General features: G+C 42.9%; 1 protein-coding gene across 1 annotated transcript; it reads right to left on the bottom strand.

Annotated features, from left to right (window-relative positions):
• Positions 1–3,379: 3,379 nt before the first annotated feature.
• Positions 3,380–3,832, bottom strand: LOC126092902 (uncharacterized). Its single transcript, XM_049908632.1, has one exon. The coding sequence runs from the start codon at positions 3,830–3,832 to the stop codon at positions 3,380–3,382; it is 453 nt and encodes a 150-aa protein (XP_049764589.1).
• Positions 3,833–25,906: the final 22,074 nt, after the last annotated feature.

The following is a 25,906-nucleotide window of genomic DNA, read 5'->3' on the forward strand; positions in this document are numbered from 1 at the left end:
TGCGTGGAATTCTGCTTTCTCCCTTGTCGAAAACCATAGCTAAAGTGTTAATGCCATCTCCTTCGATGACTCCTGACGTCAGCCATCTTTGTTTGTGTGGTGATGTTAGTGTTTATGTTGTGTGTATGTATTACCTTTCCGGACGAGTTCAGCATACACTCGTTTTAACCCCGTTGCAAAGCGCTTCCTTGCTGCGTTTGTGCTTTGAATATGACAGGGTGTGCAGCTGTCGAAATATGGATAGTTGTCGAAGACATTACACAGCTGCATTCCTGCATGTTATTTTAACACTTTAAAAGCTCAGAGACTCCGGTTTCATGTACACAATATGTTCATGCAGTGAATGAGAATGAGATCACCCAGCGACTTACAATCAGTTTTGCACATAGTTTCTAACCTTTTCGAAAACTTTTCTCGTTGACACCTCCACGAAAATAATGAAAAGAGAAAATGTTATCGCTTACTGCGTATTCGCTCTTCATCCAGTAAAATTTCAGTATTATATATGACTTACTTTTTTATCACTGTCTCTTTTCGTAGAACTTTTGCAGACACTATGCACATATACAACCGATTGTACCTGCGGAATTGTATCATTGTATGACAAATAGTTCAGGATACTGAGTTGTGGAGACTAGATTTTATTCGACCTGAGTACAAATTACCCACACTGTACTCATTCAGTGTTTCATAATGAAAGTAGTAGGGCTCTGTATGTACGAGCATGGCCTGCATTTTTGCCAGATTTCTGATGATGTCATACACTGTTGCTAGATATCGTCTCCCCAACCCTCTGACATCACAACAGACGTTAGACAATTTCTCTATATATCAAAGGACGTAAATTAAAAAAAAAGTCGTGATGTTCAAAATAGCCCAGTTGCCTTAAGTAGAGAATCCAAGATAGTCAACATGAGTACAGGCCACCTTTGTTAAGAGCCCCGCTGCCCTCAGTACGTTTGTGTACATCATCGCTTCCTTAAACTAAATGTAAAGATGATGGAAAACAAAAAAAAGATCCAAGATGGGCAATAGTGCCATTGGTGGCACGTTAAAAAAAGATCCAAGATAGCGGACCTGACCACAGCCTGACTGGTTGGAAAAGCAAGATGGCGGTCCTGAGGATAGAGTGCGTGGCTGACAATCTCAAACGGCGGACCTGACTACATCCTGCGTGGTTGCGAGAACATTGGTGGTAAGTACGCAATCCAAGATGGCCAATATACCCAGGAACATCACCCAGTTTGGAATTTGGACACTTTGTTGTCACCTATTGTCCACTAAGGGCAGTGCATCCCACTGCAGCTGGCGTGCAGCAAGGGTACGAGATTTTGCATTTAACTGTACTCTAATTTTAGAAATGGACGGTCTCTGGCCTCTTGGTTGTCTGTAATATTTCCATTAATGTGACGTTATTAAAATTCCAGCACACTGGCCTACTTTCACCTATGCTATTCCTAGCAAGGTCTTTCAGATTTTCAGTAACCTTAAGGGGGGTAGGACGTCAAACAGGCCGACTTGAAGCAGGAGAGGCACCACAGGACATTTTTCCACTGTCTCTACTTTTACAAACAAACTCATAAAACTTTGTCAGCATCACCAAGAAGGATTCAGGATTAACACTCATTGCAGTGAAAGTTCGAAAACATAACAAAATAATTTCTTTTACGTGTGAAATTTCATTATTTTTTCACTTAGTAATGGCAGCATTTGTTGCTATAGGTACACTTTTATTCATAAGTTAGAGAGATTCTTCGACGAATTTTGCACAGCATACATACCAATCTTACAGGTGTATGAAACTCTAGAATTTACTTAATTTATGAAAAAACGAATGATGTGTTGTATTTTAAACTTCATGTTTAGAAAAAACACAAATTTTGTAGCTAATTACCTCAATTTTTAACACAGTATTTCATAGATTTGGAAAATTTTAGAGTTTCATACACCTGTAACTATAGTTTGTATGCTGTGAAAAGTCCATCGAACCATCTCTGTTCTCTCTCTCTCTCTATTCGTTTAGTCGGTTCCGACTCTTCGTGACTCCATGAACCAAATCACGCCACTTTTTCCTGTCTTGCACTTTCTCCCGTAGACCTTCCAGGTTGGAACACATTGCTTCTGTGATGCCATCGATCCATCTCATGCTCTGACGTCCTCTCCTTCTAGTTCCTTCAATCTTCCCCAGCATTAATGTTTTTCCAGCGAGGCATGCCTTCGCATTGTGTGTCCAAAGTAGGTCAGCTTTTGTTTTAACATTAGACCTTCCAGGGAGAAATCTGGTTTTATTTGCTCCAATATTGATCTGTTGGTTCTCTTGCAGTCCACGGAACTCTAAAAAGTTTCCTCCAACACCACAATTCGAAGGAGTCAATTCTTCGCCGTTCAGCCTTCTTTCTAATGGACCAGATCTCACATCCGTACATCACAACTAGAAAGACCATAGCCATCACAATACGGATCTTTGTTGCTAGTGTTATATCTCTGGACCTTATAACCTTGTCAAGGTTTGACATCGCCTGTCTACCGAGCAACAGGCGTCTCCGGATTTCATGGCTGCAGTCGCCGTCAGCAGAGATCTGGGAACCGAGATAACTGAATGTGGTCACTACCTCCATGGTTTCTCCTGCTATATGCCACGAATTGGTAGGTGTAGTTGCCATAATTTTTGTTTTCTTCACATTCAGCATAAGACCGGCCTTTTCACTTTCGTCTTTCACCTTCAGTAAGAGTGTTCTCAATTCTTCTTCACTTTCTGCCAACAGGATCGTATCATCCGCGTACCTGAGGTTGTTTACATTTATTCCAGCTATTTTAATTCCTGTTTCTCCTTCATCTAGCCTCGAATTCCTTATAACATGTTCTGCATACAGATTGAATAAGTACGGTGACAGTATGCAGCTTTGCCGGACCCCTTTTTGAATCTTTATCCATTTCGTTGTTCCATACATAGTTCTCACCGTGGCTTCTTGGTCAAGGTATAAACTCCATATCAGATGAATGAGGTGATCTGGTACACCCATGTTTTTCAGTACGTTCCATAATTTGTTGTGATCGACGCAGTCAAAGGCTTTGGCGTAGTCAATAAAGCAGAGGTAAACATCTTTCTGGAATTCTCTCGCTTTTTCCATAATCCACCGAATGTTAGCAATTTGATCTCTAGTTCCTCTTCCTTTCCTAAATCCAGCTTGTTCTTCTGGTAGCTCTCGACCTAGATATTGGCGAAGTCTATTTTGTAAGATTTTCAACATAGCTTTGCTAGCATGCATAAGTGCGATGGTTCGGTAATATGATCATTCTTTAGAACTTTTCTTCTTTGGAATGGTGATGAATACTGATCTTTTCCAGTCTTCTGGCCACTGCTGCGTGATCATATTTTTTAACATATTGAGTGCAGCAGTTTCACTGCATCCTTTCCAGTGACGTTAAACAATTCTGCTGGTATTTCATCATGTCCACTAGTTTTGTTATCAGCCATATTTTCAAGGGCCCACTGGATTTCGCTCTCCAAAATATCTGGCTCTAGTTCTAAATTAACATTAACATCAGCAGTAGGAGCCCTGTCATGATGCAGATCTTTCTTGTATAGGTCTTCTACATATTCTGCCCATCTTTCCTTAACATCCTCTGCTTCACTCAGATCTTTCCCATTTCTATCTTTTATCATTCCAATTTTTGCCTGGAATTTTCCTTTAATTTCTCTAATTTTCTTATAAAGATCTCTTGTCTTCCCCATTCCATTACTATCTTCAACTTCCTTGCACTGTTCATTAAAGAATATATTTTTATCTCTTCTAGCTAATTTCTGAAAATCTTTATTTAATTCAAACATAGCTGATCTATCTCCCTTGATTTTTGCTTTCCTTCGTTCTTCTGCAACTTGCAGTGCCTAAACTGATAGCCATCTAGCCTTCTTACTGTTCCTTTTCTTGGGAATGTGTTTCTCTGCGGCCTCCTTGGCAGTATTAGCTTCTTCTGTCCACATCTCTTGCGAGCTTTTGTCCTCCAGCTGTAATACATTAAATCTGTTTTGTACCTCTACAGCATAGTCGGAGGGTATAGAGTTAAGGTCGTATCTGCAAGTTGGGATACTTTTTGCTACATTCTGAAGTTTCAGCCGAAATTTTGCTATCAGGAGCTCATGATCTGATCCGCAGTCAGCCCCAGGTCTTGTTGTAGCTGACTGAAACGCGCTCTTCCACCTCTGATTACAAAGTATGTAATCAATTTGGTTCCGGTGTTGGCCATCTGGCGAAGTCCAGGTATATAGGCGTCGTTTTGGTAGTTGAAACAGTGTATTAGTAATTATCAATGAATTTTCTTGGCAGAATTCTAGGAGTCTCTGTCCAGCTTCATTTGTTGTACCAAGACCATATTTCGCTGTTATACCTTCTACAACTTCATTTCTCACTTTTGCATTCCAATCTCCAACTATGAAGACGATATCCTTTTTTGGTGTTGACAGTAGTAATTCTTGTAAATCTCCATAGAACTGGTCAATAATTTCCTTTTCAGCATCGGTTGTTGGTGCATAAACTTGAATTACTGTGATGTTGAAGGGCTGACCTTGAAGTCTGATGGACATCATTCTATCATTTTTATATTTGCATCCCATTACAGCTTTTCTCACTTTGTCACTAACTATGAAGGCTACTCCATTACTTCTGTTGTTATCGTGCCCAGAATAATACACCATATGGCCATCCGAAGCAAATTCTCCCATGCCAGTCCACCTCATTTCACGTATTCCCAATATGTCGATGTTAATTTTCTCCATTTCTCTTTTCACTATGTCTAGTTTTCCTTGATACATGGATCTTACATTCCATGTTCCTATGCAGTGCTTCTCTTTGCACCATCTTACTCTTCGTGAAGCTCCTCTCGACCTGGTTCCCCCCGGAGATCCGATCGGGGAACTTGAAACTCCGGAACATTTTGAGCTGAGCGAAGCCATGGGGTTTTCTTGGGATAGTTCAGTGGTGGTTTCCCGTTGCCTTCCACTGTCCTCCACTCCTATCTGCTCACCGACTCAGTTTCCCGCTGGGGTTGGTTACCCAACCTTCCGCTGAGTTGCTCGGCTTAACAGGGGCACCACGTGTAGGTGGTAAGTTGTAGAATTGAGGTGACAGAGGCTGTGAGAACTCTCTTGCTGAGTTCTTGTAATCGCGTATCACCTCCATTTTATGGCAGAGTCTCATGATGTCTGCAGAGACCCGCCCAGGTCATTTCCTGGGCCCATCTCTGTTACTTATGAAGAAAAGTTTACCTATAGCAACAAATGCTGCCATTAGTAAGTGAAAAAATGATGAAATTTCAAATGTAAAAAAAATTACTTCGTTATGTTTTCGAACTTCCACTGCTATGAGTGTGAATTCTGAATCCTTCGTGGTCATGCTGACAAAGTTTTATGAATTTATTTGTAAAAGCATAGACAGTGGAAATTAAAAATGTCCTGTGGTGCCTCTCCTGCTCCAAGTCGGCCCGTTTGACGTCCTACCCTCCTTGAGTAAAACTCCAGTACAGTAATCGTAAAAGGGACTGCAAGGACCACAACTTTCTCTTCAACTAACATCGATTTTGTTTTGTACGTGGGCGTTTTGTGCCACAAAAATATCTGTCAACAGTCGTGTCCGAACAGAGTTATAATTTGACAGTAGGGATAGCGGAAGTAAAGATATCCTTAATAGCGGATTTTGCATGACTCAAGTCCTTGGCCGGTTTCTGGAGATATATGGCACCAAATGTTTATGATATACCCTTAGATTCCGGTTTGTAAATTACGATTTTCTATCGTCCACAGACAATGTGCAATAACTTCGAAAACTTGGAGTTTTGGAAGTGTGGTTCTTGGAGAGCAACACAGATTTCAGAACAGGAGAAAATTAGCAGGCGTATTTCTCACAGATAGCAGTAATATCTATTGAATTATCATGTTAAGAGTATCCTGGTTGGGAGTGGAGGGGCTTGCAGAACAATCTCACCAACTGGCATACCAGTGGAACAACATCAGAGAACATCGGTCCTGGGTTAGTCGCCCTGCTAGTCAGGAGGTCGTTTAAAAGCAGCGCTGAACTCGTGTCAGAACTGACAACATAGATGTGACGACGATTTAACGCCATCCTATAGTCCTTTGGACTATATTTTAAAGTTTAATCAGCCATAAACTGCTGCACTGGTCTGCTGGAGACTCACATATAAATGCCACATGAGAACCAGGCATTTTCCTCACATCATTTTCTAAGCTGCTTGACAGAGAACATTTAATGTAACTTCACTGCCTTGTGGAGTATACAATGATTTGTCAACAATGTCAACTTCGCTTCATGTTGCAAATGCATCATTCATTCTAGGTGCCACTGCGAACGAATGATTACCTGTAAGAGTTACATTACCAGTCAATGAATTTATATCATTTTGTATCGAGAAATCTCACTCAGTGTGTGGAACTACTGATGCTATGACTCACAAGCATTTCGCATGGTGGCATTGGAGTGTCCACAGATCGTTCACGCAAGTAAACCAGTGCTACAACGGAGTCTTCCAGGCTTCCAGAGGAATGCGGTATCACCTGTTTACACAATTTCCATTAACTGCATACAAAGAACTGATGGTCAACGGCGTACCAAATTGTGTTAAGACAAAAGGGTGGCTATGTCGACGTGGTTCCTTCAACAAGATGATCAGAGATGTATACCGTTGTCTGGGTGAACTAACGTATTGTCTGTAATGGACACGACGTAAATGTTATGTTAAACTTAAATCTTCCTTCCGATAAGCAGAAAGGAATAATGTTCTGGATGGCAGTGTTAATTTTACATGATTTCCCACGCAAAATTTAGTGAACGACTTAGTTTCAATCCAAACAGCTTCCAAGTAAGCAACATGTGGTAGAGCGATTGTGAAGTTTGCTTCTTTGTTTGACAGACTCTCACGTCAATGGGGAGTGTAACTTGATTTTTCAATTTGTGTTCAAATCATTGAATTCAGTGCCAAAACTATCGAATTTTTTGTTGAAATCAGTGAATTTTGTGTCACAATCGGTTGATACAAAAGATTCCTTTAAGCATGTGATACAGCTTTCCACAGTGTGTATTCTCTACTAGTCTTTTCATATATACATAACTGTTATTAACCATATCCAGTGGCGTGCAGTAGTAAAGCTGTGACTGTATGTCTTAGACTGTTAGTGCAATGATCTATGCGCTCCCTCAAAGCAATGAAGCACCACTAGAGCCTTGTCCCACAGACTGCTGTACTGCTAGAAGACATCAAGCTTGAAGGGGTGTGTGAACACCAGGACGGAAGAAAGACTTTGCCCAAAGAATTGACTACAGCCACCCAAAACTGAACATTCATACACAGTATGGTATATACACAAAGCAAAATTTATTGTTTTTACTATGTAATTGTAATGGTAATGTATAGCTTCATGTAGGAAACAGCCAGAACTGGTTGTTATTAATGCAAATTGCACTGTAAACACAATGAAAGCGAGGTCATTGACAGAAATTGACATACGCAAGACAGTGGCATTTGAGATCGGAACTAACAGTATCCTACAGATGTTACATTAAAATCGCAAACAAGAACAGAATACTTGTTGGTCTTGATCTCTCACAATAACAGTCAAAGAAGTGGCTAGAGAAATGTGCACATGGTATCAATAGACATTTACCATTTCTCCCATAGACTCAAAATCACCACAGCTAAGAATTAAAAGTTTGACACATAATTATATAGATTCAGTAAAGTTAGAAGTGATACGAATAACGCTTCTTTTCTGGTGCATAAATTCAGTTTATGTGGCAGTCACAAACTTGATTGTCTATATCTGACAATGTGCGCGCCACCTTTACAGTGGTGTACATAAACCGTAATATTGGACCTAACAGACGTTGCAGTACGGCAAAAAGGATACAATCATCACATAACTACTAGAAATACTGTATCTAGCATCACGACATCGAGAATGGCGCATGGGAAAACTTCATACACTAAAAGTAATACAGTAACAATAAATAAATTTAGTTATCGAAGATTGCGACTGATCTATGCTGTGAAGGTGATAACTAGGCCTACTCTCCCTCTAGAGAATGCTGTCAATGAAACCAGTGGCACAGGAACTCCAGAAATCATATAACAGTGTAAGATGCAATTAGTTACAATTTTGCTACAGCTACACACTGATGTATGGACCATTTTATTGCAGTTTTTACTATAATATAGCGATGTATGAGACAATTTGTTACAATTTTGCTCCAGTATTGTGACACATGTAATTGTATTTGATAACATGTTACAATTTTGATCATAAAAGGCGATGGACCGAGTTATTTGTCACAATTTTCGGTTGAACATGGCGATGATTGAGGCAGTTTGTGGAGGTTTAGGATGTCCAGGAATGTGATGTCGTTGTACCACAAACATGTAAATGTAACCTAACACGAATACAGTGACGTCAATTTCTGGAACCAAGCCGGCCGCGGTGGCCGAGCGGTTCTAGGTGCTTCACTCAGGAACCGCGCGACTGCTACGGTCGCAGATTCGAATCCTGCCTAGGGCATGGATGTGTGTGATGTCCTTAGGTTTGTTAGGTTTAAGTAGTTCTAAGTTCTAGGGGACTGATGACCTCAGATGTTAAGTCCCACAGTGCTTAGAGTCATTTGAACCATTTTTCTGAAACCAACATATCTCAAATCAGTGCCACAAACACGTACTTTGCAAAGTGGTTGGAATGCCGTTATGTATCTTTATTCCTAAGGACGATTGTTCACAAGCATCACCGACAAGTAATAACACACAAAATAATCTCAGGCTAAGTAACTCTTTGCCACACACTACTGCAGCTGTTCCATCATCAGGAATGTTGCAACACGGAAATGCACCCTTTCAGGAACAGGATGACGTTAACAGCTCGTGAACATTTCATAGCTTGTGCAGCCTGATTAATTGTCAAAATTCATGTGTCCTTCAACACTCACTATGACGTAACGGTTGCCACTGACGTCATGTGATGTAACCATTGCAGGATGTATTTATAGCTGAAATACTTTTCTCATGCCATCTCAAAAGAGTTGTTCCAGTTTTCGTGGCGCTGCAGCCGCTTATCGCCAGTAGTCCCTCGCAGTGGTAGACTCTGTACTTCGTAGTGAAAGACTGATAATGTTTCGTTACTCCTTAGTAAAAGGTTGATCATAAGGCGCCAGGGACCTGTAAATCTCAGGTGGAATAAAAAAAATTGCTCACACAGTCAGAACTACGTTTTAATGTTTATAACTGCTATTCACTAACTGTTCCTGGCCATCTGTTGCTGTAGCTCAGTCTGGTCAAATGGAAAGGAAACGAAAGAGAAAACACATATTTCTAACACATAACGGAATTGGATGTACGTCCTAATCACCTTCTCCCTCCCTGTCTCTGCCCATCTCCCCCTCCTCCTCTCTTTGTTCATTTCCTCCTTCTTCCCCCTCTCACAATCCATCACCTCCTCCCCCTCTCCTAACAAACTTCTCCTCCCTCCTCACCCTCCGTTACCTCCTGTCCCTCTCTGTCCTCCTCTCTCTGTCCATCACGTCCTCCTACCTCTTTCTTTTCACCTTCACCTCTCTCCTCTCTATCTACCTCCTTCTGCCCCCTCTCCCTCCCTCTCTATCACCTTCTCTCCCTTTCTATGACCATCGTCTCCTCTCCCACTCTCATCTTCTCAAGCCTCCTATTTCTGTACATTTAATCCTTTCCGCATTCTATGTTCATTTCTTCTCACCTTCCTGCCCATTTGCTAGTCCCCCCCTCTCTCTCACTGGACCTTGTTTGTTGTTATTGCAAACTCACATTTTGCTGTACTACTCAAATTATCAGGTGATAAGCCAAAAATACAAATTTCCTGTTTCCTAACAATCGCGCTCCACTAGGTACGTAAGAAGTCTCTCATATTTAAATGCAGCCTTGTGTCAAAATCTGAAAAGTAATGGGCGAGTAACTTTCATAGAGAGACACGATTTTGAAAAGATGAACGTTTATATTTCTATTTATATACACTCCTGGAAATTGAAATAGGAACACCGTGAATTCATTGTCCCAGGAAGGGGAAACTTTATTGACACATTCTTGGGGTCAGATACATCACATGATCACACTGTCAGAACCACAGGCACATAGACACAGGCAACAGAGCATGCACAATGTCGGCACTAGTACAGTGTATATCCACCTTTCGCAGCAATGCAGGCTGCTATTCTCCCATGGAGACGACCGTAGAGATGCTGGATGTAGTCCTGTGGAACGGCTTGCCATGCCATTTCCACCTGGCGCCTCAGTTGGACCAGCGTTCGTGCTGGACGTGCAGACCGCGTGAGACGACGCTTCATCCAGTCCCAAACATGCTCAATGGGGGACAGATCCGGAGATCTTGCTGGCCAGGGTAGTTGACTTACACCTTCTAGAGCACGTTGGGTGGCACGGGATACATGCGGACGTGCATTGTCCTGTTGGAACAGCAAGTTCCCTTGCCGGTCTAGGAATGGTAGAACGATGGGTTCGATGACGGTTTGGATGTACCATGCACTATTCAGTGTCCCCTCGACGATCACCAATGGTGTACGGCCAGTGTAGGAGATCGCTCCCCACACCATGATGCAGGGTGTTGGCCCTGTGTGCCTCGGTCGTATGCAGTCCTGATTGTGGCGCTCACCTGCACGGCGCCAAACACGCATACGACCATCATTGGCACCAAGGCAGAAGCGACTCTCATCGCTGAAGACGACACGTCTCCATTCGTCCCTCCATTCACGCCTGTCGCGACACCACTGGAGGGGGGCTGCACGATGTTGGGGCGTGAGCGGAAGACGGCCTAACGGTGTGCGGGACCGTAGCCCAGCTTCATGGAGACGGTTGCGAATGGTCCTCGCCGATACCCCAGGAGCAACAGTGTCCCTAATTTGCTGGGAGGTGGCGGTGCGGTCCCCTACGGCACTGCGTAGGATCCTACGGTCTTGGCGTGCATCCGTGCGTCGCTGCGGTCCGGTCCCAGGTCGACGGGCACGTGCACCTTCCGCCGACCACTGGCGACAACATCGATGTACTGTGGAGACCTCACGCCCCATGTGTTGAGCAATTCGGCGGTACGTCCACCCGGCCTCCCGCATGCCCACTATACGCCCTCGCTAAAAGTCCGCCAACTGCACATACGGTTCACGTCCACGCTGTCGCGGCATGCTACCAGTGTTAAAGACTGCGATGGAGCTCCGTATGCCACGGCAAACTGGCTGACACTGACGGCGGCGGTGCACAAATGCTGCGCAGCTAGCGCCATTCGACGGCCAACACCGCGGTTCCTGGTGTGTCCGCTGTGCCGTGCGTGTGATCATTGCTTGTACAGCCCTCTCGCAGTGTCCGGAGCAAGTATGGTGGGTCTGACACACCGGTGTCAATGTGTTCTTTTTTCCATTTCCAGGAGTGTAGATTGTACGTATGTGTACACGTTTTCAAGCTCTCTGATACCTTGGAGCGGAAATCAACTCAGCATTCAGACACGCTCCCTGATGCAGTGCCTGATACAATGGAGCAGGACACAGATTTGTTTGTACTTTCCATGCCTGCACCACTTATTGGATGAGACCACTGCATAGTGCAACGATGAATGTGGTGTTACTCATTGCAATTTAGCAATTTACAGTCTAAACCCGAGTGACATTAAACATACATTATTAGCCATGTCTTCAGGTGTAAAGTTCAATGTAGTCTAAATTTAAAAACAAAATACCATTAAACGACATGAAATAAACGCTATGTGATTAGGAAAGTTATAAGTTATGTCATACGTCACTAATGTGAACAGTGTTACTGCTTGCTCTACGGAGCAGTGAAAGTAGACAATGAGATTACCATGCACAGCCCTCGCTTTCATTAGTCTACATTCAGAATCTTGAAGCAACATAGCTCAGACATCCACCATGTGGTGGACAATGGAACTGAGTGGCACCCTAATGTATGTGGATCTTAGGGAAACGTCTGGCACAGGGTTACAGAGTTTACCCGTCACAACGCTTCAGAAGTCTATGGCACGAATTTAGCCACATGTCTTCAGTATACAGTATCAGTGCATGACACTGCTGCAGTATTATGTGCTTATCTGAACTGATTTGTATGCCCTTCTACACTGAAGCGCCAAAGACACTGGTATACGCATGTGTATTCAAATAGAGAGATACGTAAACAGGCACAATACGGCTCTGCGAGCCGCCTGGTGTGGTCGAGCGGTTCTAAGCGCTTCAGTCTGGTCTGCTACGGTCCGCTACGGTCGCAGGTTCGAATCCTGCCTCAAATCCTCCTTACGTTAGTCAGTTTTAAGTAGTTGTAAGTTCTAGGGGACTGATGACCTCAGATGTTAAGTCCCATAGTGCTCAGAGCCATTTGAACGGCCCTGCGGTCGGCAACGCCTTTATAACACAACAGTTGTCTGCCACACTTGTTACATCGGTTACTGCTGCTACAATGGCAGGTTATCAAGATTTAAGTGAGTCTGAACGTGATGTTACAGTTGGTGCAAGAGCGATGGGACACAGTAGCTCCGATGTAGCGATGAAGTGGGGACTTTCCCGTGCGACCATTTCACGAGTGTACCGTGAATATCAGGAATCAGGTACGACATCAAATCTCCGATATCTCTGTGGCCTGATAAAGATACTGCAAGAACGGGAAAAACGACAGCTGAAGAGAATCGTTCAACGTGACGGAAGCGCAACCCTTCCGCAAAGTGATGCAGATTTCAATGCTAGGCCATCATCAGGTATCAGCGTGCGAATGTCAGCGAGCGAAGCATTCAACGAAACACCTTCGATATGGGCTTTCGCAGCCGAAGGCCAACTCGTGTACCCTTGATGACTGCACAAGACAAAGCTTTACCCTTCGGCCCGTCAACACCGACGTTGGACTGTTGATGACTGGAAACATTTTACCTCGTAGGACGTGTCTCGTTTCAAATTATATCGAGAGGATGGACGTGTATGGGTGTGGAGACAACCTCGTGAATCCATGGGCCCTGCATGTCAGCAGGGGACTGTGCAAGCTGGTGGAGGCTCTGTAACGGTGTGGGGTGTGTGCAGTTGGAGTGATATGGGACCCCTGATACGTCTAGATATGACTCTGACTGGTGACACATACGTAAGCACCCGGTCTGATTACCTGCATCCACTCATATCTGCTGAGAGTTTCAGCGGACTTGGGCAGTTCCTTTCCAGCAGGATAATTCGACACCCACACATCCAGATTTGCTACAGAGTGCCTCTGGGAACACTCGTTTGCGTTTACACACTTCCGCTGGCCACCAAATTCCCCAGACAAGGGACATTACTGAGCATATCTTGGGTGCCTTGCAACGTGCTGTTCAGAAGATATCTCCACCCCATCGTACTCTTGTGTTTTTATGGATAGCATTGCAGGATCCATGGTGTCTGTTTCCTCCAGCACTACTTTAGACACTGTTTTATATTGTATTGTATTGAAATGGGAAACTAGAAACGATGAGGAAGCTTCGTCCCTGCTGTAGCCCTCAGTGGTTCGCAACCCCACAACAGGCTACAGTAGTCCACTCACCCCACTGCCACTCCACACTGAACCCAGAGTTATTGTTAAGTACATAACTGACAGATACTTAACCTATTGTTGTCCTTTGATTTACAAGTCCTTAACCTATAGTTCTACTAAAAGGATACCTGCTTTTGATTGACAGGCACTTAACCTATTGTTCCCCAGTCCCTCCCCCCCCCCCCCGCCCCAATCAGGAAACCTCCCTCTTCGCTGCTACAGGTACACTTTCAGGTCTGAGTTATTGGAATAGCTCCTCTCACTCTTATCAGTTTGATGCACTGTCTAATTATTGCTTGCTAGATTAGCTCTAGCGAACTAATACTTAGTATGTGTTGGGTAGCTTTTATGATCACATGGAAATCTGAGAAGATTCAACAAGGATAAATGTTTGTACTGGGCCATTACCCCCTCCCATGTAAATTTTTTGGCTGACTGCTTCTTCACATTTCGTATCTTGATTTAGCTGAGAGAACATCGATTGTGGTGTGTGCATCTAACAGGTGAGAAACATGTGGAAGAGAAGTTTGCTGGTTCTCTAGACATGAGAAACACCTTAGTTGTCTTTGTAAATTACAGGGATGATTTGGAATCTCTTACATCACCGACATCGGTATTCGCAAGTGGAAATATCAGTTTCCTATTTTTTTCGAGTTCTCATGTGAAGGTTTTGGAGATGGGATAAATTTCTAGTTTCTCAGTGATTTACAGCACGCTCCACCTCACCAATGTTTCTGGTTTGTAAAGCAATAATTTCCAGTCTATATCTTCGAAGTTATGTTGCACGAGTAATCGGTACGATACTGCTACATGCTTGGTATCTAGATGTATTGCGTAAATGGTATAATGTTATGGCAAACCATGTGAAAAATACATGTGTCCATGCAATCCTAGAGTCTTGAGATGTGTGTAGAAAAGCAAGCAGGTCAGGTCCAGAAACAGTAACGCATTTGTGCCAAGGGGAAACGAGCCCATCTTTGCATAATAGTTCTGAGAGTGACTTCGATCCACTGAGGGCGCTCTGGTCACCTGTTGGGAGTGGATGACTACCCGACTTCACGGGAAATATCCAGTGCCATGAGTATACCTATGGTGCATGTGCTTATGCTGTCTGTCCTTGCAATATATGTACGAATCGTGTAAAAGCGGCGATTTTGTATGGCACAGGTTACGAATTGTATGTTGACTACATCGACATGGTATGCGGTGATATATTGCTGGGTTGGAGATCAGTTTTATGCTCTAATATTGAAGCTCCTGTCCTCAGTGGGAGAGCAGTGTAATTGAGTAGGAGTCTTTCCGTATTTGACGACATGTATGGCTCTTTTGCAGGGTTTAACTGCCAGTGCAATTTGGTGTTCAGTGAAAAAAATAGTTTTTTGCCGCTGAAAGTCTCATCTGCAGAAAACAATATCGGATGGTGCTCCCACACCAGCAGCGGTGAATTCAGTGACAAAAGGGCTGTTCTGGTAGGATTGCAGTCGAACATATTTCTGTAACGTCAGTATAACATTGTGAACCTATTAGCTGCTACAGAAACACTTCTCCTGGGGCTGGCCCCGCACTGCAGCTATGTGTCATCACATCAAAAAATGGTTCAAATGTCTCTAAGCACTATGGTACTTAACATCTGAGGTCAGGAATCATTGTAAAAGAAATGAACCAGAATCTGTCTCAGTGTGGATGAAAGGTCCCCTAGACTTAGAACTACTTAAACATAACTAACCTAAAGACATCACACACATCCATGCCCAAGACAGGATTCGAACCTGCGACCGTAGCATCTGCATGCTTCCAGACTGAGGCACCTAGAACCGCTTGGCCACAGTGGCCGGCTCATCATGTCAGCAATGATGCCAAGGTGAACATGTATTTCGACAGGACTTTCTTATATGTCAAGTATGAAAGCGATGCAACCACCACATTTTTACGGGACCTGAATGGGCTCCTGTGGGTTGCTTGGCAGCTGATGGCAGATTTGTCACTTTGCAGGGGCTGCTGATGCATCCCAACTTCTGGGAGCGTCTGCGGTAGCATCCTGTGTGGTCCAGTGGACAGGGGGCGGTGGGCCGTGTATGCACACATTGGAGCTTTTCCTTTTTACATGTTGTTTGCGTGTCTATTGCATTATTTTGTGAGCAGGTCTGTAGGCTGTGCTATGCTATATTTGGTCAGTTTATGAGCAGCAAGCGTGTCTGCAGAGAGTTTTACATGCTTTTTTTATAATTTGGGAGTTGTTTTCGTGTCTGAACTTCAGTGTAGTGCATTATTTCGGGATTTACAAGTAGTTTACAGGTCTGTATGCTGTGTGCTGCATTGATTCGGTAATTTACAAGTTGTTGCTTGTCTACACATCAGTGTACTGCATTATTTATGAGTAGTTTGCAGGTCTGTAGATCGTGTGCTGTGACCCCAAGCACGTCAGAGCAAGTGTTTTGCACCAGTGAAATAAATATACTATTCCATATCCATCCCTAAATAAACTGTTCCAAAAATAAATAACATACACTCCTTCCTCTACCCTACAGCCCACAACAGGCTGAGTCCTTGTCGAACATATTTCCTCGATCATTTCATATGTCGATCATTTTCCCCCTCCAGACTGCCATCTTGGATTACGTTATTGGAGGGGCGACAGTGGCTTCTGGAGGCAGTACAGTCTACTAGGTCAGTAGGACTCTGGATCCCATGGCGAACACACTTGATGATGGTACTGACTCTAATTGTTTAAATAAAGACTGAAAATAAAGACATGTCCAGCACAGGCCAAGTCATTTTCCCGCCAGTTCCTAGGAAGAAGTGGCTGTCAGGTGACTTTAGTTAGTGGAGGTAACAGAAGTGCCCTTTTTTCCTGCCAGTTTCTTAGGTTACTGGAGGTACCCATGGTGTGTTGCATGGTCCTGATGGAATTTGAACTTCCTGCTATTTTGTGCGGCTGGGGAGGGGATAGGGGGCTAGGTAATTAATTGATCAGTTTAATTAAGTTGTCAGTCAAATTGATAAAAATGAGAGGGGCTATCCCAATAACTCAGACCTAAAAGTGTACCTCTAGCACTGAGGGGGATGGTTTCCTGAGGCGTGGGGTGGGAGGAGGGGGATGGCCTGGGGAACAATAGGTTAAGTGCCTGTCAATCAAATGGAGGGATCCTTTTAGCAGAAGAATAGGTTAAGGACCTGTCAATCAAAGAACAATAGGTTAAGTATCTGTCAACCAAAGGAGAACAATAGGTTAAGTACTTGTCAATCAAAGGACAACAATAGGTTTTTTCTTAGAGCTTACCTGTCTCTGAGGTAGGCAACCCGCTCTAGCAAAATGGACCAGAACATAGCTTGTTTTACTAATGTCGCTAAACCCTATATATGTTATGATGCTCCCTATTTGCTGGTAAGAGGTCACTTACACTTCAAGTGGGCTCCAGAACTAATTCTTCACAATAATTTTCGGAGGAAGCATTTATTACGATTTTGGACGATGTTTTATGCATAGCACCGACATTAAACGTGTGCTTTCGGCAGCATATCGAGGGCAGATCGAAGTCACCATCAACTGCAATTGTATGAACGGTGTACCTGTTTGAAATGAGACGTCTGTGGAACTGTAGAATGAACGTCCATGATGTCACGAAGTAAAATCGTGCCCAGTGTCCAGGTTTGCATCTTCATGTTATGCGCAGAATGCTCGTTGACAGGGTAAGTTGTTCAACATGTGCATCATAGTCAAATCAGTGTGGTGCAGACATGGAATCGTTTCCAGTTGACGGGTAGTGTTGAGGACGCACTTTTCGCCGGCCGTTCACGTTCAGCAGATGCACAGGATTGTTGATATCCATCACTTTTGACCAAAAAGAGGCGTGGGCTTGTGTTACAAATTGAAAACGGTGTTCGAAGTGGCAAAAGGACTCATGTATTGCATCAAACTGTTAGGAAACTATTGCGTAGTGCGAACCTCCATTCCCAAAGACAATGGTAATCATGACGTTGTAGACCACACACCATGGACTCCGCTACAAATGGGGCAAGAAGTCGTGCAGAATGGTTGCCGCGCATATTTTTACGAACGACACATGGATCAGTTTGTACCCTCGCAGACAAAGTGACAGAAGTAGAGTGAATTTTTGGTGTGGCTTTACATGGTGCCATCAAACACCTCTGTTGCAAGCTAAGAAAATCTTACTGTTCGACGGTAGGAGGACGAGATTCTACTAGCAATCGAGGGCCAGTATCGCCAACATGTTGGTGAAAATTAGATCGTGATGGATGATAATTCCCTTGCTCATCGTGTTGTTCTTCTGAACTTGTTCCTTCAGCGTGCTAAGGTCACCAGAATGTAGTGGCTACCAGTTCCACGGACATCATCGAACAAGTGTGAGATCAGTTGTAACGACCTGCTTTTGGACGTCAACTTGCATCACGTACTCTGTTCTGTGTCATTGAAGTGCTGCACAATTTGGGTCAGTAATGGCTTTATGAAGTTATCGATAGGGTGCCACGAAGACTGCATCCGAACAAGATGATATTCCACCCCGTGCTGACGGTGCCCAGGATCGCTATGAAGAACCCCATGGCAAACAGATGACTTTGTCATTACACAAATGTTTTTTTAGTTACTTTTCATTTATTTTTTATTTAGTGATATGGAAACATAGATATGAATATATATCATACATCAGAGACATTTCTTTGTATGCCATGAATTTCTGTAATTTTTGTTGGTGTGTGTAGGCTGCATAAAAACATGTACTTTATGATGACGGAAAACAAAGTTGATGACTCCATAAGGAACCCAGTTGCACATGACCCAAGGAAGGTTCCGAAAGGGTTTATATTTGTTAAAAGTGAAAAATAAACTGACTCCCTGTAGTAGTTATTAACCATAATTATATGTGTACTTTGAATCTCTTAAGCAAGAAGCCGTTTTCAGTACGTGTAGTTGATACAGTGGCTAACGTGGGTAGCTGCACGTGACTTTTCGCGGACGATTCTCTTGTCTGTTTGAAAAATGCAACAAGAGGAGACTGTAGCGAAATACGGGAAGAACTGTAGAAGTACAATGATCGGAAATTGACACTGAACGTCAACAAATGCAATATAGTGCTAAGAAGAGAGGAAGAAATCCAATGACGTGCAAATACGCTTTTGGTTGTAAATCACTAGAAAGAGCAACAACCGCAGTATACGTAGAGCAACCACGCAGAGAAACTTAGAGTTACCACCGAAACGTAACGATAAAAAAAAGCAGACAACAGACAGAGATCCATTGGGAAAGAAGGTACCTTTAGGAAAAGTATTTCATACTTGGAGGCAGTGGCTTGCGAAATATTTGTTCGATTGATTCCTGAGCATAGCTCGTCAGCCTGGGCCGTTCATCAGATATGGTCCGATACAAGGGATGGAGAAGATGTAAAGAAGAGCGCTGCGATTGGCTACCGATCCTTTAGTAAGCGCGAGAGTCTAACGGAGGTGCTGTACAAATGATGGAACAGAGGCATTATGTATTGCAGAGAGATTTACCGTTGAGATTCCGAGACCGTAAGATTCAAGAAGGTCGGACAACTTATTACCTCCCACATACGTGACGCAAAATGACCACGGCGGGAAAATTAACAGAAAATTGAGCTCATACGGATGTTTAACGGTAGTAGATACGATAGTGGTAGCGGAAGTATCCTCCAACACAAGCAGCGACGTGAACTGCGGAGTCCAGCTGTAGATGACGGGCCACAGGGTGTGCTGACCACGGCCGACGGTCTTCAGCGTTCGAGCAGCGCTCTTCACTGTTCCGAGGAGTTTGCCGGACTTCCGCAGCTGAGCTGCTGAACACGGCTCTCCCTCTGACACTGGAACAACTACTGGGATCAGAGGAGTGCCACCAACGACTGAGGGCCGGTCGAGATCTCTGGGTGTCACCAGCAACGCTGGCCGCTCAGCTCGTGCTGAGTGGGAGCATTGCCATCCGTGGGAGGCGGGTGGGTGCGATAAGCTGAGCGGGGAGTGTTCTGTGTGCCGGCACAGGGATTCACTGTTATCATCATACAAACATGTCACGTATGTACTCATTTGTTGCAACAACTTTATCGTCCGCCGTCTGTGTACGAAAGGACTCTGAAACCTGGTAGTCGAGAGAGATGGTTCAAATCGCTATGAGCACTATGGGAATTAACATCTGTGGTCATCAGTCCCCTAGAACTTAGAAATACAGGGTGATTCAAAAAGAATACCACAACTTTAGGAATTTAAAACTCTGCAACGACAAAAGGCAGAGCTAAGCACTATCTGTCGGCGAATTAAGGGAGCTATAAAGTTTCATTTAGTTGTACATTTGTTCGCTTGAGGCGCTGTTGACTAGGCGTCAGCGTCAGTTGATGCTAAGATGGCGACCGCTCAACAGAAAGCTTTTTGTGTTATTGAGTACGGCAGAAGTGAATCGACGAGAATCCGCGGGAAACAACTCAGTATGAACGTGACTCGCCTAAGGTAAACGTTTTCTGTGCCATTTCAGCCAATAAAGTTTTTGGTCCCTTTTTCTTCGAAGGTGCTACTGTAACTGGATTACAGTATCTGGAGATGTTAGAGAATTGGCTGTTCCCTCAGCTCGAACAAGAAGCACAACAATTCATATTTCAGCAGGATGGAGCGCCACCGCATTGGCACTTATCTGTCCGTAACTACCTGAACGTCAACTACCCGAGGCGATGGATCGGCCGCCAGGCAGCCCGTGACGGAGCACTTCATCACTGGTCTCCAAGAAGCCCTGATCTTACCCCCTGCGATTTTTTCTTATGGGGGTATGTTAAGGATATGGTATTTCGGCCACCTCTCCCAGCCACCATTGATGATTTGAAACGAGAAATAACAGCAGCTATCCAAACTGTTACGCCTGATATGCTACAGAGAGTGTGGAACGAGTTGGAGTATCGGGTTGATATTGCTCGAGTCTCTGGAGGGGGCCATATTGAACATCTCTGAACTTGTTTTTGAGTGAAAAAAACTTTTTTAAATACTCTTTGTAATGATGTATAACAGAAGGTTATATTATGTTTCTTTCATTAAATACACATTTTTAAAGTTGTGGTATTCTTTTTGAATCACCCTGTACTTAAACTTAACTAACGTAAGGACATTTCATACATCCATGCCCGAGGCAGGATTCGAACCTATCATCGTAGCGGTCGCGCGGTTCCAGACTGAAGCGCCTAGAACCGCTCGGGCACACCGGCCGGCAGGTTACAGTTAACACAATTTATTTTAAACCAATAACTCCAGTCTCAACAATAGATAAAAATACCACACGTTATTAATGAAGGAATAAAGAACAGTGCAAATAATAGTGTTTTCAGTGAGTTACAATTTAGCAGATCACCATTAAACATAGATACAGCAGATAATTTTTTTAAAGCAAGCCACTGTCATCTGGGCAGAAGGCCTTACACGCCAGGAATGGCAATAAATTAAGAATTGTTTAAAACTCGCTGAAATTTACAAATTTCAGATACTAAAATATTAAAGGCAATTCGCCACAAACACAGCAAAAGGCATCAGACGAATGGCAGTAAATCATGTTTTAAGGCTTACTGCTAAAATACAAATATTAAATTAGATTTTTAAGGCAAATGACCACAATCACCGCTGAAGGCCTTACACGCTAGGAACGGAAATAATATAAAAAATTTAGAAACCTGCTGTAAAACAGCAAACACAATAGCAAAGGTTAATTAAAAAGTAAGCAACTGATCATCAAACGGGTGAAATAGGATGATGGTAAACTTTGAAACACAACCCTTAACATCCACTGAGCACTACACCGTTAGATTTATTCCAGAAGGCACCCAGAACTATGACCTAGACATATAAAACCTGTGGTGTCACCGCCAGACACCACACTTGCTAGGTGGTAGCTTTTAAATCGGCCGCCGTCCGCTAGTATACGACGGACCCACGTGTCGCCACTGTCAGTGATTGCAGACCGACCGCCACCACACGGCAGGTCTAGGGAGACGTACTAGCACTCGCCCCAGTTGTACAGCCGACTTTGCAAGGAACGGTTCACTGACAACTACGCTCTCATTTGCCGAGACGATAGTTAGCATAGCCTTCAGCTACATTTGCTACGACCTAGCAAGGCGCCGTATTCAATTGATATTGAGATTCTATTAATGTATCATCAAGAGCGATGTTCTACAAATGTGGATTAAAGTTAAGTATTCCAGAAGCTACGTACTTTTCTTTATAGCATTCATTACGTATTCTGTTTCAGACCTCACGCCAGCCTGCGTGAGTTTAAGCGCGCGCCTTTCGGCTTCCTCTCATTATGTCTAGGCTGTCTTGTCTAGACACAACAAAACCTTTAAATGTAGGCATTACAACGGTCAGTATCAAATAATACAATAATAAAACACAAGGACCAGTATATAAGTTCCTTAAAGGGTACTGAGGCAGATTATACCCGCAGAAGGCGTGGGCTGAAGGAGCGTTACACTGAACTACTGGCCTTCAGACCTTCTTTTAGAACACACATGTCTTACAAGAACCAAGGGGCCGCACATGCTGCTCCAGGAATCGACCTCTGAGAAGGTGCGGCAACAAACACTTTCGCGAGCGATGAGATAGGCAGCCAAGAGTTGCATTCACTTCACAAGATGGTATCCCAGACTAGTGGCATTCTAACGAATGACTAATGATAATCTTGCTTAAGCTACCTGACGTCCGATAAACCAAATGCAATGATGGAACAATACGCCAGAATACTGTGCTTAGAGCGCCCAGAATATGTGTGCAACTTACACGTTTTGTTCACGTGGACCGTACTGGCTCGTGCACCTTAACTACGGAATAAGTTTTGAATTGCTGGGCCACTTCACTCCCACAATGTAACGCACCTGTTTGTTATCCATACCGCAGCAGAATATTGTCTGCAAGAAGAACGAAACATGCACTCTTTTTCTGACAATGAGCCACTCTTGCTGCTTTATAGTCTTAGTATTGAAGAGACTGTGTAACTTATATTTTGATGTACACAAGTACTATAACCAACCATGGATTCTATTAGTGACCAACAATAGGTCATTAATGAAATGAGTAATGAAATGACATACAAGACATGAATACTGTGCCTCAAAGGACTGCTTTGGAGTGAAACATAACAATTGCTTTTTGGAAACGATATCTATGTGTAAAGTAAATTAGTTAATATGACTCTTCTCGCCTTGGAACTATAATAGTATTATGAAGAATAACAATTCTGCTAGTTATATCTGCAGCATTTTAGTGTTCAATCTAAATGATAAGTAGTATGCAGAAGCCTGGAAAGAAGGTAAATAGTAAAGGTAGGAGAAAATAACGGAAAGAGAGCAGGAATCAATGGTTAACTCCCTGTCTCAGCCGCTGGCGGGTGTGGCCCGAGAAAATACATCGAATCCACACTCCACACTGTAACGGGGCATCCTTGTCTAGCATCACTTTTTCTCAACAGTAGTTCTCGATACCACTATTATTTTTCGAATTTTGAACAGGTCAGTATTATCAAAGTTGCTTTTCTGAAAACTTTCGTATAATTTGATACACATTATGTTATATTTCTAACTAAAATTTATAAAAAGTAATAGCTTTATAAAATATTTTAGTTTCGATGTACAGTTAAAATTATTTTTTTATAAATATTTGAAACTACGAATTAACTGTACACTTAAAATTTCTGTCATTAATTACGAAAGCCTGTACTGTTTACTATGTTTATTTCTGGATTCATTTTTGAAATAATAATCGTAATTAATAATGTAACGCAAACTACTTGGTACATTGTGTAGTTAGTGTAGTTAGTGTAACCTCCCCCTCACTTATCGACCTTATTGATAGTGAAAAATTAAACCGCGTGTACCTAATGGAAATTTGGGAAAAGCAATCGTCACCGAAGTTAATTTGTCGGTAAAGAGGGAGGAAAGGGTTACATCTAAATGAAAGGAAAAGTGCAAATGAAACTGGTGGAAATTAATTTTGAAAAGGGGTAAAGTTAATAAAGAAAGTAAAAGTGCAGCCATAACGTTAACAATTAACTAGTGGTAATTAGATATTTGAGATTTGGGGGAAATTACAGTCGCCAGTCCTAAGGACAATTACTATAGTAACTGAAAAAGAAAGGTTATTATTCAGGCAATTATAAACCCTCTGGAGTGTAGTAATTTCCTCACAATGCGAGAGTCGTAAGGGTGCTTCTGATATGATCGGACGTATTTTTGTGTAATAGGTGCGAACAATGTAAACTCGGCTTCGTTAACGTGAAAAATCAAAATACTGCATGATATACTAAAATGTGAGAAAACCAGCAGAAAATATATTTACGTAAGAAATTCTGCAATAATAATCTCCCAGCTTATTTAGTTCAAACCAACCGTTAGATTTTCAGCTTAAGAGACAGACCCCTAGATAAGAACTGGAGCCATCTCAACATGACAAGCTAAGTAAACTTGAAAGTTTGTTGTAATCATCGCTCGTCTCAAATCTTCATAAAAGACTTTGCATATTAATTACTTGGAGTGAGGATTGTTTAATGTGGACAGCTGATGTAAGAAGGAAGGAGGGGGCAGATTACAACACATAGAGTTATATCTTCAGTTACTAGGCTCTGCTACCCCTTTATGCAGTACTGCAGTTGTAGTTCAGCTTCTTTGTTCCATTTTCGAGGCGACTGTTAGTGTTAATTGGGGGATATCATGCTACACTACAGTGCTACAACTCTGTATTATAACAGGAACACAAATCGAATGCTATCAGTTGTTCAAACCTAAAAATTTTACCTCTGACAGATGAGGAAATAGCACTTCGTTTTTCTGTGGTTCAGGCTATATTGTGCGTTGACCAGAATGTGGGCAGTCAGCCATAGAAATATGATATCCACATCCGTAGTTTCGACACATTTCACTATAGTTTCACTGCCTGACTCTGCCTCTTTAATGTCTTTCGTCACTGTAGGTTCTTACTACGTATACACTTCTGACATCGTCTTCGTGGAGGTGAACAGTAGTATTATGGACAATGAAAAAATTTTCACTTGCCAAAATCACTACAACCATTTATTCACACAGATGCCCATTTTCTGCAGTTCTGTGTTGCCGTCTTCGGATCTGCAAAATATGGGGCCGAAACAGCTGAGATGCAGCAACTGACATAACAGTACACACAGTAAATCGAAAATTTACAGTACATGCAATTGCAACATACCTATGTTTACAACATTACACAATTTCCTCCTTCAGTACAGCAAGTTTTGTTATACACTATATGTCCTTGTTACAAGTGCTCACATTCCTCACCGCTTTCTAACAGATCCCTACATGAACATCCTTAGTGGCGCATAAGTACGTCATTTGGCGCAGTGGTAATACAGATCGATAATATCATCTTAAATTTGATCAAGACATGGATCTACTATTCCATTCAATTACGTATACCTAAATTATTATCAAAACGTACAAGCCAAGTCAGTATTCTACATTAAAAAAACAAAAACTATTAGTAGAACAGTGTGGAACATTCATGAAACGTAATTTATACATAAACTTCTAGATATCGTTGTACGAAATTTTAAAAATATTTTATAAACGTTCTTAATAATTCATTACCTCATTTTCGTTTACATAAAATTACAACAAAAATGACAACACATAACGACTTAAAAGCTTTCTGTGTACATCTACTGGTACCATATATAGGTTGACTTACATCCAGTAACAGCGTTTCCGTTTGCGTTGGAAAGTAAACCGATTTTGTGACGTATTACAAGTTCCTAATCAGGGGCGAGTTACTTAGTTTCACCTGAGTGCTTCGGTAGTTAGGTTTTTGAATGTCTGCGTATTATTAGACACAGTTCCTGCATTTTCGTCAGGGTCTACAGTACAGTTGCGCAGCACATGCCGATAGTTCGTTTATCTGCATAGTTTAGTTTTCCACTGTCTTTAGTATGGACAGGGACTGCGATTGTTGTGTGCGGAAGCGAGCCGAGTTGGTGACACTTCGCTCTCAGCTTCAGGCTGCGATGGCTTCGGTTACACAGCTTGAGGCTGCAGTTGATGGGCACCGCTGTTGTGGGCAGCCGTGCTGAGACAACGGACGTCCAGCGCGTCAGAGTCCTCCGATCAGTCCCCACCGGTGGCCAACCCGGTTACTGCTCGCACTGAGGTTGATCCTTCACCTGTGGTAGAGTGGGAGGTCGCCCCGAAGCGAAGCAGGCGGCGAAAGACTTCCCAGGCGGCCGCACGTGAGGCCTCCCCGGTTTGTCTGACGAACAGGTTCCAGGTGCTGTCTGTGGCTAACACTGTCGCTGAGACGG

The sequence above is a fragment of the Schistocerca cancellata genome, chromosome 7 (genome assembly GCF_023864275.1).
Source record: "Schistocerca cancellata isolate TAMUIC-IGC-003103 chromosome 7, iqSchCanc2.1, whole genome shotgun sequence".
Taxonomy (NCBI): domain Eukaryota; kingdom Metazoa; phylum Arthropoda; class Insecta; order Orthoptera; family Acrididae; genus Schistocerca; species Schistocerca cancellata.

What these genes read in the sequence shown, in the direction of transcription:
- LOC126092902 (XM_049908632.1), bottom strand. Translation starts at nt 3,832, where the DNA reads ATGTTTGAATTAAATAAAGATTTTCAGAAATTAGCTAGAAGAGATAAA.